This window comes from Sceloporus occidentalis, unplaced genomic scaffold, assembly GCF_023333645.1.
Source record: "Sceloporus occidentalis isolate IW3139 unplaced genomic scaffold, rSceOcc1.0.p SCAF_35, whole genome shotgun sequence".
NCBI lineage: Eukaryota > Metazoa > Chordata > Lepidosauria > Squamata > Phrynosomatidae > Sceloporus > Sceloporus occidentalis.
In genome coordinates this window covers 8091605-8105934 of record NW_028317015.1, presented here as the reverse complement: position 1 = coordinate 8105934, position 14330 = coordinate 8091605, and the positions used below count along the sequence as shown (strand labels likewise).

Sequence of the window (14330 nt, the reverse complement as noted above, 5' to 3'; positions counted from 1 at the left end):
TTATATTTGCTCCCCCCCCCTTCCCCAGTTCACTCTCTGCTCCCTCTCTATATTCTCTCTTTCCTATCCCTCTTCCTTCTCCTTTCCATAAGGTAAGCCTACTAAGGAGGTGTTTTCGGGGTCTAGTCATCATTCAGACCCACTGGGCATTCCATACATGTTTCACCCCTACCAGAAATATATAAAGTATATAAATACAGACAAACAGGTGTGTGTGTGTATGTATATTATATATATATATGTGTGTGTGTTTATACACGTATGCGTGTCTGTATACATATAGATAGATATACATGTGTGTGTATATAGATATAGATGTATATATGTAACTGATACATCAGGTAAAGAGGGCCCTGATTGTAAGCATATAACCTAGTGACTATCTTGCCAGCTTTTGTCACCTGCTATAAAATGGTTCCTTAATGTTAAACTGAGTATCTCTTAAGGATTACACTGATAGAAAAAATAAATGTAGAAGATACAGGTATTTTTAACATATGAATTGCTATTTTAAAAGAGGAAAGTTCCTGTTTAACTGAACTCGAGTGCACTCAGCAACTCATCTTGACGAGGCTCTGCAGTTTTGACCTTTTTTAAATAAATTTTCACAGCCTCGGTAAGCCCCTACCCAGTGTTCATTCCATTCAACCAATGTTCAGGGAAAACAAAACCAGTGGAAGCACTCGCTCCCTTTTTGAACACACTCCTCGTAGAATATGCACACGTAGGTATTCATTAACGCACCAGCATAATTACGTGCTATGGTGTCCCCACAAGTCACATGCTCTGCAGAGTGGACCCAATAGGGTGTTCTATCACCATCTGCTGGTTAGGAACTATACCACCATGATGTCTTTACGTCCCACGTCCATTCCTGATTGAGGAAGAATAGAATGCATATTTGTTTTTCACTGTTATGCTTTATGGGAGTGATGGCGCCTTGAGAAACAGCACAGATGTAAACATTTACTCTAGATGCTTGCGTGTAGAGTGTCAACATGCTGTCAAGATTTGTATTCTTCCGATTTCTCTTTATAAGCATCTGGTACAGAGCCCACTCACTCACCTTTGCTGTATAAAGAGAACAAAAGAACCCAGCATCATATTCAATATACCAGCTAATATTTGTGTGGACCTTGCGAAAAGGTGTTGTTGTACACTTATGTGTGTTGTTAAGTCTCTTGGCTTGTAACTTACCTTACAAATACGTTTATTGCAACATCTCTCTGATAAAAAGTTAGACAAAGAAAGTGAATGTTCTTGTATGAAAGCATCCAAAGAAATATTAACATATGAAGCTTTCACTTTGCTGTAAAGGGCTTGGTACCCAAGTGTTTTTTGTTTGCCAGGCATGGTAAGCGGATAGTGCTGGCTTTATGTTTCTCATTAATATTATCTGTACAATAAGATGGGGAATGGACATGATGGATAAAAAGGTAATCCTGTTGCTTGCCACATAAACGCCATATGTGCCAAACACCAATCCTAGTACAGTGAATATTCAATAGCTACTTGCGTTGTCACAGCACAGCATGGATTCAGTGGTGTATGGTAGATAAACCCCTTACTTACTTGTCGTGGTCGACATACGGTACACCTATGTATTAAGTAATGATGCATATACATTGCTTTTGCCTAATCACTAATCACTTCTCTGTTGCAGGGCTGCTGAAGCTGTTTTACAGGGCCGTGCGGACTCCATCCTACTTTACCACCAGCAGAATGTGCCTCGAGCCAAGCTAGATGAGGTACAAGTCTTTATATCTTGCACTTACCGTTTACAAAGTTCTCAGTTGTAAATAGCTTTAGTGCTACTCCCAAGCCTTTTAAGGTGTGAGGTACTTGTAGGACTTGGTACTACGAGTCCTTGGTAGCCAAGTCTTACGAGTGCCCCACCTTTTGTGGACTGGTGTGGGTTTGTGTGTATATTTGTATACATTTATGCACACAAACGATCAGCCATAACATTATGACCACCTGCCTAATATAGCGTAGGTCCCCCTTTTGCTGCCAAAACAGCCCTGACCCGTCGAGGCATGGACTCTGCTAGGCCTTTGAAGGTGTGCTGTGATATCTGGCACCAAGACATTAGCAGGAGACCCTTTAAGTCCTGTAAATTATCCTGCTGAAATAGGCAAATGCCATCAGGGAATTGTGTCAATGAAAGGGTGTACATGGTCTGCAACAATGCTTAGGTAGGTGGTACATGGTCGAAGCAACATCCACATGAATGGCAGGACCCAAGGTTGTTCGGTAGAACATTGCCCAAAGCATCACACTGCCGCCGCCGGCTGGCCTTCTCCCCATAGTGCTTCCTGGTGCCATGCCTTCTCCAGGTAAGCGACGCGCACGCACCTGACCATCCACGTGATGTAAAAGAAAACATAATTCATCAGACCACACCAGCTTCTTCCATTGCTCACGTGAACAGGGGTCAGCATGGGCACCTTGACTGGTCTGTCGTTACGCAACAAGCTGCAATGCACTGTGTGCTGTGACACCTTTCTATCAGAACCAGCATCAACTTCTTCAGCAATTTGAACTACAGTAGCTCGTGTGTGTGTGTGTGTGTGTGTGTGTGTGTGTGTGTGTGTGTGTGTGTGTATACATATAATTGTAATATCTCTAATGCTTTATTCCCAGCCTTTCAGTTTTGCATTGTTCACTATGTTCAATATGTTATTATGCATACCTCCCAAAAGCAGCCCAAGTGGGGCTCAGCTAGAGGTAGGGCTAGGTTTGGAACACTGAGCTTCCATCCACCTTGCAGCCTATAGAGGCACATTACATGCTGTGATTGTGGTCTGTGCTGCAAAGCTCGACTGGCCAGTCATGAGAGATCCTCTTATTGTCCCAAAAGGCCTGTAATCACCACTGTCCACAAAAGCATGACAGGCTAGGTAGGGCGGGGGTGGAAAGGCTAACTAAAAGTTTCTGCTACAGGAAAGTTCTAGTTGGCCATTCTTTATACATAATTCTCCGTATATCTCCCTAGTGAAGCAAACCCATAGTGTTTGAATTATCACAGTTCTCCCAAAAAGTCTAACAAATGAAAGGTTTGAGCAGTGTTTGACAGTATATTTCCCAAAGCAAGGCAACATTTTGAAGAAGAGCATCAGAGGCTGAGGTATAATGTAAGGTTGGATTTTTTTTTTGTCACTGATGGGTCCTAACATTCTAACTGACATGCCAGGACCGTCATGACTTTAAACTGGTGTAGAAAGCGATCTACGTTTGCTTTTTTCACCCAAATGGTGTTGCTGTAATGTAATCAACGATTGCCTCCTAAGCTTGAATGGTGTAGCTGAATGCCTCGCTATCGAGGCGTTTCAGCAACACCGAACACCCACCACAGGGCACGCTGTGACTGCTCCGGAGCGCTATATCAAACAATTCAATGGAAAGAGTTAAAATACTGGTATGTTAAATGCCCATGGGTTGTTTACTTTTTAAAAAAATGCATGATTTGAATTGAATTGGCCGGGTTCAACAATGTCCCAATTAACACGGGCGGAATGATGACCACATGTCAAACTTCCAATCTGAAAAATGTACACGTCCGAAATCTGGCCTTTTAGCCCCCAAACAACACGACAAACCCATGCATTCGAAATACCCTGGGATGTCTAGTTTCCAAAAATATATGGTTTTATTGGGCACATTGAATTGGCCAGGCACAAATATGTACCAAATAGGGCATGTCAAATTTCAACATTGAAAAATGTGCATGCCCCAAATGTGACCCTTTTGCGCCAAAAAAGCTAGGCAAACCCATAGGTGGTATCACTGTACTGTTGAGATGTTGCTGAACACATATTGGGGTGTTGTGTGACAGTGACATATACCAGGAGCTATAAATTTATACCTGGAGTAAAATGTGTGGGGGGGGGGGTATGCAAAAAATGACTATCACAAGGTTTGACAAAAACAATGAATCCTTTAGTATCTTGTTTCTAAAAACAAATAATAAAAGAATTCCAATGGCACAATATCACATTTCATATGTTAACAATCTCTAGAGAGACACAGGATCTAGTGCACAATATACTGAGCAAAATTGCAAACCAGCAGCAAATACTTGCAAGTTTGTCCTCAAATAGTGATGAACTGTAATCCTCAATGTGTTTCACCAGACTTGGTAAGTTGCTAAAAATATATATATAATAGCTAAATGGCAAAAAAAACCTATCATAATGATTTGTGTGTAAATTAACTTCCTTTTAAACTGGAGGCCACATAACCTTCATGGCCATGTGACCGCTAATGCTCCAATCAAATAGTGATAAACAAAACCCTATACCTAGTTATCTATATCAATCACGTGATACAGAAGGACTCCTTGACTCTGTCCTCGTCGTCACAATGATGGGCACACTATATATTGTCCATTTCCACTTTTCACCGATTGTATGTATGTATGTATATATATATATATATATATATATATATATATATATATATATATATTGAAATATTTAAGCCCATAATATGCATATCTTAATTTTATATTTGGAGAGAAGTTGAAGTGAAGATAGAGGAAACCATATATAGCATGATACAGTATAAAAAAAAATATATAACACACAAAATACGAGGGACGTACAAAAAGTTTCCACACTTTTACATTTTCACTGGAAACAGAAGGTGTGGGCAGAAGGTGTGCCAGGAGCACAAATTCATCTTCACATGTGTGCTCAGTACGGGAATAAAGTTCTCTCTCCTAGAGTTGTCTGAGTGGATGGAAAAGTTTGAAACTGGCCGTACTGATGTGACGGATGAGGAACGCTCTGGATGTCCAGCTACAGCCACAACCACGAGGAGTGAAGAAAGAAGCCTGGAACTGGTTCCCGAAAACAGAAGAATAACAGTTGAAGAGGATGCAGGAAAGCTGAATATGAGTGTTGGATCTGCCTGTGCCCTGATTCATGACGGCCTTAAGTTCAGTAAAGTTTGTGCCTAAGCCGTGCAAGCACTTAGATGTTTGTAAAGTTGATGTCGACTGTCTTCTGGGGAAAAGTCATTACAACACTGGGAAAATTGCATCGCAAAAGAAGGCGACTACGTAGAAAAGTAATGTGATTTGTTTTTAAATAAAAAGCAAGAGTTTCCACGTTTTTTTTAACGTCCCTCGTATGTACGTATTTATATATTGAAAAAACAAATATCCACCTTACTCTGTGTGTGTGTGTATATTGCTGCAAAATAATATATATATGCTCAATTGCCATTTTGTGCAATGTATTGTACACTACATCCTGAAAGTGTCTCTAGAGATTGTCAACATATGAAATGTGATATTGTGCCATTGGAATTTTTTATTGTTTCTTTTTAGAGACAAGATATTAAGGGACTGATTCTGAGGAGCCTGGGTCATTTTGGATTTTTGTGAATGCATAGAAGAAAATCATTTTATACATTGAGATCTGACATGGGAAACCTGACATGCCTAGTTTTAGCTAGTTAGAGCCCCAATTAATTTCTTTGTTATAATTTAACAAAGGTATAAATAAATACAAAGTTCGATGTTTCAGTTTTCAAGTGGACAGGACATGGAAATGAGTAATGATGGCACACCCAACCAGGAGCTATCAGAAAACATGATCAATCAATAGGAGAAGAAATCTTAACTTGAATATGAAACTTAAAATGATGAAAGGGGAACAAAGCCTATATATAACAGGAAACAGCATGGTTAGATCTGTGTTCTTGAAGGCGATTAAAGTTTTTTTTGTTTTTTTCTTAAAAAAAACAAAAACTTGTTTGTTTGGTTTTAATGTAACTTTTTTTTTCAGGCTACTCTGCAGAGGCCTTCAAGTGCACCAGATCTAGATGTAGCAGTCTCTACGTCCAGCATCCCTTCTTCAACTCCTATCAAAACACAGAACTTGCCCTCACCTGCTAAGATACAAGCACCTCCTGCTGCATTAGCAGAAGATACAGGCCCTGAAGAGGTGAAACAGGAATTGACCCCCAATCCAATAGGCAATGGTAATAGCCGCCCTGGCAGTAGCCATTCCAATCCTCCACCCCAGTCTGCTGGTCCTTTACCAGGGGTGATCCTAGAACTCGGTGACACAGCACAAGGAAATGATGTCACACTGAATCAAGAAGGACTGTCAAGGGAACAACTTGAACACCGGGAACGTTCATTACAGACTCTGCGAGACATCGAAAGGCTTTTGCTTCGTAGTGGGTCGGTCAATGAATCCTTTCCAAAGCACACACAAAGCCCTACTGAAGGCATCCCTCTTCCTCCTCCTCCTCCTCCTCCTCCGCATCAAACCAACTCTACAGCCCCTATGAAGAAGTATGAGGAGCCCTTGCAATCCATGATTACACAGACACAGAGTTTGGGAGCCCCTGTTATAGAACAAGATGTTGGAGGCACTCAACCTGGTCCTGACATGGGTCACCAAATGAGTCTAATGATGCAAAGACTGGGGCAAGACAGTCTTACGCCGGAGCAAGCCGCATGGAGGAAACTGCAGGAAGAATACTATGCAGAGAAACGTCGAAAAGAAGAACATATGTCTATACATGGAAGGGCAGCACCTGACATAATGCTCAGGGGGCCTCCTCCACCTTACCATAGCAAGCCTGGGGAACAGTGGATTGGCAGTCGGTTACCATTAGAAGGGCAGGAACCTATGCCATTAAGAGGTAGTGGGATGACATTCCAGGGCCCACGGTTCCCAGGAAGGTATGCAGCCATGCAGAACATACCTATGGATACAATGAGTGTCTTGCAGAGGCCAGCCCGTTGGACTGAGGAAATTACACCTGTGGGAGGAGGACCAGCTGGATTTCCACAGGGTGGAATGGCCTACCCAGGGAATGGTCAAGGGGAAATGGAGAGATTCTTGAATCCACGTTCTCGTGATGAACTACTGCGACACCAGCTGATGGAAAAGCGTCCAGCTGGGATGCAGAGGCAATTGCCTACTGGGCAGGGCTTGGAAATGGAACGAGTAATGATGACACATCGACAGAGCGAGCATTCAATGTTTGCAGGAGATGGTATGGCAGGGGGTCCTGCCATGGGGATGGATTTTGGGGGAGCCAGAGGCATGCTTAGCCCCACCCTTAGCCAACCAGGAACTGGGAGAGAACTTGACCCATCAATAGGAGGCGGAAATCTTAACATGAATATGAGCGTCAACATGAATATGAACCTTAATCTTCAGATGGCTCCTCACCAGCAGATGCTTTTGTCCCAGAAAATGAGAAGTGGAGGTGACCAAATGGGCCCTCAGGGTTCAGAAGACCTGATGCGCGCATCACGGTCACATAATGGTGGTGGAATGGCAGGAGGACCTCAGAAAATATTGATTCCTGGTCAGTTTCCTCAGGCGCAGTCAGGGTTTCCTGCAGGGCAGAGTCCATATTCCAGTATCCAACAAGAAATGAGCATGGATATGTTTGGAACAGATCAAGGCCCTCTGGGCAACACTTCTCGTCTCAGCCACATGCCTATGTCTTCTGCATCTGGCACCAGCTCAACCAGCATTGGTCCAGTCCATATGACTTCCAGTAGAGGCATGGGCCGCCGACCTACAGAATTGACAATCAGTGTCAATCAGATGGAGTCTCCTATTATAAGCCACCTCAAGTCTCCTACAATTGGCCAGGTCAGTTCCCCTATTGTCTCTTCACCTTCTGCCAACCTTAAGTCACCTCAAACTCCAGGTGCTCAGATGGCTGGTCTCCCGTCTTCAAACCCATCTAGTTCTCTTAAGTCCCCCCAGATGCTGAGCTCGTCGATAAGTGGCCGTTCACCCAGCAACTCCCCAGGAAGGTTAAAATCACCTCAGCTGACTGTACCATCTCCTGGATGGGTTCCGTCTCCAAAAGCAACTATGCCCAGTCCAGGTATTCCATCAGGCAAGCCAGTTATAGGAATTAACCCTACAACGTCTCTTGGTGCAATAGAACAGGGTAAGGATCTTAAGACTATATGTATTTTAGTGTGTTAATCTATATTTCTGTCCACAGGTATGTCTGGTTTTCTAGGCATGCTTTTGCTTTGGTTGTATTTTGTATGCTAATTCATAACCCTCTTTTATATAGAGCTGTAATCAAAAGTTTGCATACCCTTGGAGAATTGGTAATATATGTACCATTTTTAAAGAAAACATGAGTGAGCAGGCAAAACACATTTATTCTATTTCTTATGGCATTTATACTTAACTGTAGGTTATAACAGAACGGCACAATCATAAAACAAAACTGGGCAACAAAGAAAACAATTAAATGACCCCTGTTCAAATGTCTGCATACCATTAGTTCTTAATACTGTGTATTGCCTCCTTTAACATCAATGACAGTCTTTTTTTTAATGGTTGTCTATGAGGCCCCAAATTCTTGCAGGTGGTATAGCTGGCCATTAGTCATGGCAAAATGCCACCAGGTCGTGCAAAGCCTCTGGTCGTCTTGCATGAACTGCACGTTTGAGATCTCCCCAGAGATTATATTAAGGTCAGGAGACTGTGATGGACGCTCCAGAACCTTCAACTTTTTCTGCTGTAACCACTGGAGGGTCATCTTGGGCTTTTGCTTAGGGTTATTGTCAGCTTTCATCCAGAAGAATGCAAAGTATTTTCTGATAACATGCTGCATTCACCTTGCCATCTGTTTTTACAAGATTCCCTGTGTATTTAGAGCTCCCCCCCCTTCAAACATCAGTGAGCCACCACCATGCTTCACTGTGGGGATGGTATTCTTTTCGCTATAGGTGTGTCAGAAGCTGTGAAGCATGCCAAGGTGGTGTTGGGCATATTGTAAGCAAGCTCTTTTTGTTGTATTGGAGCAGTAAAGGCTTCTTTCTGGCAACTCAACCATGCAGCTAATTTTTCTTCATATACGGTCATATTGTGCTCCTTGAAAGAACCCCACTGTCTTTGTCCAGAGCAGGTTGTATTTCTCCTGAGGTTACCTGTGAGTTTTTTTCTTTGTATCCCAAACAATTCTTCTGACAGTTTTGGCAGAAATTTGTTCTTGGTCTACCTGACATTGGCTTGGTATCAAGAGATCCCTGCATTTTCCACTTCTTGATAAGTCATTGAACAGTACTTTGAATATCTTTTTATATCCTTTTCCATCTTTAAAAAGTTCCATTACCTTGTTACTTAGGTCTTTTGACAGTTCTTTTCTGCTCCCCATGGCTCAGTATTTAGCCTGCTCAGTGCATCCACATGAGAGCTAACAAACTCATTGAATGGGGCCTGACAGTGATACACACTATTTATACACAGACACTAATTGCCACTGGTGTGGGAAATTAACCTTTTAATTGGGGTTTTAACCTGTGTGTATCACTGTCAGGCCCCATTCAGGCTGCGGAGCTGCTTATCTCTAGTTTCCCGTGTCTCGCTACAGTTGCCCTGTCTCGCTACAGTTGCCCTGTCTCGCTACAGTTGCCCTGTCTCGCTACAGTTCCCCCTTGGCTGTAATCCATTCCTGGGTTTCCTTATGCTCTGTCCTGAAATTCTGATACATTGTTCCTGTCCTGCTCTTAGCTTTAGCTTCTGTGTCCTTTCAAAAGGTGTGCCCCACCCATTTGTTATGTTTGTCTCAGTCTGCAGTCTAAAGGTATGTCCTTGTCTGTCTTGTGTTTAGATTTCATGTTTAGTTTCAGCTTATTAGTAATTCAGTAGGCAGGGTTTAGTGTTAGGACCCACTGAATATTGGAGTACTTTGGCGTAGTGGTGGGCTAAGCATACTATGGCCATAAGATGCAACTAAATCTCCAATTGTTATCTTATAGTCTTAGGCTAGTCCTTTATTTATGTGTGTCAGTCTTTTATGCACCTTTGCCCTCTTTTCCCTGAATCATCTGAGGATCTCGGTTCCTCTCTCCTCCCCCCATGTCTCAGTTAAGATATCATATCCTTGCTTAAAGGAGAAGCGTCTGAGCATCTTGGCTCCTCACTCCATCCCCTGTGTTCCTTGCCTTGTTCCCTGTCCTTTGTTGTGTCCTGTACCATGTATGTCTTGTCTCCTTGTTCCTCGCTCTGTCTCCCACACTTGCTATGTTTCTGCTGTTACTCTGCTTAGCTTCCCTACTCGCAGCATCCTGCACATTTCTCTGTCTCATGCCTGCTCCAGGGTGCCTGGACATCTGCTGCTATGTCAGGGCCCTGGCATGGGGCTGCACAACCCTAGGTGCTCAACACCCTGGAGAGTGCAGTCTCCCTGCACCAGGCCCTGTCCGACTCTGCTACTGTGCAATATCTCCTGAACACCATCTTTGGGTACTCTGGGTCATTAGTCGTCTGTATGGACCCAGTCCCTGACATATGGCCACAGGCAAAAGGCCCAAAGATGGTGTTCAGGAGATATTGCGCAGTAGCGAGGTCGGAAAGGCAGAACTGTCAAAAGACCTATCAGGACAGAGGATAATGAAATCTAGGAATGGATTACAGCCAAGGGGGAACTGTAGCGAGATAATCAGCTCCGCAGCCTGAATGGAGCCTGACAGTCATCTTGTGTGTCTGTAACAAGGCCAAACATTTAATGCTATGTAAACTTTTGATCAGGGCCATTTGGGGGATATCTGTTAGAATTATGATTTAACAAGGAGACAAACAGCTATGTAAATGGCTTCATATGATCACTAGCCTTAAATAAAAGACTGTTTTGCATGTTCAGTCATATTTTCAAAATCAAGCCCAACATTTTACAATTTCTGCCAGGGTATGTAAACTTTTGAGAACTGTATGTACTGCCACATATATCCACTTGTAAACACTGTTTTGTGTCTGTATAGAGAGTTGAACTCTGTATCTGTATACCTTTTATATACTTATATAGACGTGTGTATATGTATATATGATATATTATACACACATGGAACATTAAACTATATATGGTCTCCTCTTGTAATCTGTGGATTTCTTTCTAGATGGAACACATTCTCAGAATCCCTTATCCCTAATGATGTCCCAGATGTCTAAGTATGCCATGCCTAGCTCCACACCATTGTATCACAATGCCATAAAAACTATTGCGACCTCTGATGATGAGCTTCTTCCAGAGAGAGTACTCCTACCGCCAGGTGCTCAACAGGGTAAGACCAACATTTGATGCATTTATGTTAGGGTGGGCTTCTGTTGCATGGGGATTACACAGATGGAAAATAAAAAAACACATTTTGGGATTATCTAAAAGCAAGAAAATATAACAGATATCTTAAAGGTTATTAGTCTGAGAAATGAGGCGTGAGAAATTATTTTAGGCATATAGCTAAATATACAAATGTATTATAGTTACAATACTATATGTAATTACATACTGCACTTAGTATCATATATTCTGTGTGATCTGTATTTCAGGTCCAGGGATGAACCAACCTATGTCTCTGCACTTAAACCTAAATTCTTCCCAGAGTCCCATGGGAAACATCAGCCTTCCAGGACAGGCACCTCTCTCCCATGACACACCTCCCTCTCTTCTCACATCCCCTGGCCCACCTATGCACCCAACCATCATTCCACCCATGCAAAACAGCTTGATGATTCCATCGGTGACTCAGGATCCTTGCTGCCCAGGCCCTAACACACAAATGATGTCCTCCAACCAGCTGGTCTTCCCACCACGTGTGCAGCCCAGACCCCATCATAATCCTCCTATACCCCAGGGTGGAGGGGGCAGTTCAATGCAGCAACACTATCCGGATGATGTACACACTCAGCCACGTCTATCCCACAGAATGTCTGACCCTTATGGCCCAGGTCTACCCTCTGTACTCAGTGACCCGGATTTAGGAGATGTCATCCGACCTTCAGCTAGTGGCATACCAGAGTTTGACTTATCCCGAATCATGCCCTCTGAGAAACCCAGCAGTACTCTGCAATACTTTCCGAAGGTTGGTAATCAGACTCCCAAGCCACATCCCACCAACATGCACCTTCTAGGTCTGCAGAACATGATGGTTGAGCAGCATGCAGGCCATCTAGGCCCCAGTCTTCCAGGATCACAGAGAACCCTGGGAGTACCTCCTATGCCCACCATGGGTAGGACGGGACTGGCGCCTCCACCTCAGATGGCGCAGCAGAACTTCATGCTAATGAAGCAGCGTAGTGTATCAGGGGAGATGTACCCACAGAATGCCCATATGCTGTCTCCACAGGGTGCTCTTGGGGGCCACATACCCGGACAGCAGAGCATGATGGTTGGACACCAGATGAGACAACGCAGCGTATCCTTGGATACCTACATCACAGGAACAGGGCACCTGCCATTCTAACTGCACAGACTTGCCAGCTATAGCCTCCTCTGCCAGCATTTTTTCCAACTTTACCGACTTTTTCTACCAATAAAAAAATTCCCTTTGAGTCAAAGCTCCCTTCTTCCCTTTTCAAACTTTCACAGTAGTTACTGCTTCTCTTCTAGTGACCTTGGTTTTCTACTACACCACACCAGAAAACCCTGCTATTGTATTCCCTAATGATGCAGGAAAACAGCTTTCTTAAATGTGCCATGCCCTTCAGTCACAATGTCTTTTAAAGCATCCTTTTGTTGGCATCATCTCCCAGATGGCCACTTACCAATTGTACTCATCTCCTTGCAGTGTTGTCTCTGAAAAGCATTCCTGTATGCAAACTGTTAAAAGGTTACTGATGCACCAGATAGCATCTTTTCAAACTGCATTGTATAAGCTTTTGTTTAAAACATACTCTCCTAAATATCCAGAAAATGTACATACCCTTTACTTTCCAATTGCCTAATTTGTCTGTAACTCCATTCTGTTCCTAAACACATATTGCTTCTTCTTCATGATCCCTCTCACATTGCTTGTTCTTTAAGACATCCATGTCTGCATCCCCTTCCCAGTATGCTTGAGTGACTTCTCTAGCATCTCTACCAAGTGAACTATTTCCCACAAAGTCAGCACCTACATCATGGTCTCTTTGAGATTACCCCGCTGTATGTATAATATTGTCTGTTCAATGACTCGCCGGTCATAATAGGGTCTGTCCCTACATGCACCCGTGTGTAGTGTGGTTACATTAATTATCCCCACTGTTATGCTTAATCACAACTCATTGTACTTAGTGCTCTGTTCACTGAGTCATTCCTTCAATCTGTCTATTCCTTTTTCTGACTGTGTCTCCATCTAGTTACCGCTGGCAGGGATTGCTTACATCGTGGCAAATTGCAGGAAATCTGATGCAGTGTCATATGTCTGCTCAGTGTGGTCTCCTCTGTATAGCATTTTTGTGAGTGTGGCTTTTTTCTTTTTTCTATTAAAGCAGTGAAAATGTGCTAAGATTTTTGAAAAAATGTAAATATAAGAAGTAAAATGTGAAAGCCGTCTGCATTGTCCAAGTTTTTTTTACTTAGCTTGCATGTTAAATGAATGATTCTTTCTTGGAGTCAGTGTATGAGAGTCCTTGACTAGAAAGAGTTGACAGGAGAGTTGTGTTCTTGTGCCAACTTATGTAGCAAGAAGGGGGCTGAGCTTGCCCTGAATAGTGCATAATGAAATGTGTATGGAGGCTTTGGAAAAATATTACTCATTTAATAATGCATAACTCAGGTTCTCACGCTCTTTCTGCAGTAGAGGCTCACTTAGGTGTGACCTTCATAACCTAAGTTAATTAGTGACTGTAATGATATTGATAAATGCAAACAAGTAATCTATGTATTAGAAAGCCGTCTCACTTGTATCCAGCAATGAGCTTAATATGGTGACTCCTGTTTGGCCTGCAGTCTTGGGTCTCACTGGGTCTCTAGGTCAGTTTATTGTGTTGCTGGACAGGGGAGTAATGTTTGGCTGTGTCCCCCACCTGGTGTCTGGGGCCCCACCTCTTCACAGAACTGCTCCCCCAGAACAGGCAGAGCTCTGGGTAGCCTACCCTGGGGAGGTATGCTTGCCTACTTGCCAGATAGTAACATAGTAACATAGTTCATAAGGTTGAAAAAAGACCAAAGTCCATCAAGTTCAACCTATATACATATTGTGTCCCTACTGTGTTGATCCAGAGGAAGGCAAAAAAACCCTTATGAAGCAGATGCCAATTGCCCCATACCAGGGGGAAAATTCCTTCCCGACTCCAAATATGGCAATCAGAATAAATCCCTGGATCAACGTTCTGTCCCTATTAATCTAATATCCATAACTTGTAATATTATTGCTTTCAAGAAACACGTCCAGGCTCCTTTTGAACTCTCTTATTGAGTTTGCCATCACCACTTCCTCTGGCAGAGAGTTCCATAATCTCACCGCTCTTACTGTAAAGAACCCCCGTCTGTGCTGGTGTAGAAACCTTCTTTCCTCCAACCGTAGAGGATGTCCCCTTGTTATAGATACAGTCCTGGGTATAAATAGG

At 42.9% G+C, this 14330-nt stretch overlaps 1 protein-coding gene across 1 annotated transcript in view; it reads left to right on the top strand.

The window, feature by feature from the left end:
* The window catches only part of LOC149298052 (B-cell CLL/lymphoma 9-like protein), a 29708-nt gene extending 17464 nt beyond the window's left edge, over positions 1-12244 (top strand). The window contains exons 4-7 of the mRNA XM_089487905.1: positions 1664-1748; positions 5793-7935; positions 10901-11065; positions 11331-12244. Of these exons, the coding sequence (XP_089344031.1) occupies positions 1664-1748; positions 5793-7935; positions 10901-11065; positions 11331-12244 (3307 nt within the window). The remainder of the gene's footprint in view (positions 1-1663; positions 1749-5792; positions 7936-10900; positions 11066-11330) is intronic.
* Positions 12245-14330: the final 2086 nt, after the last annotated feature.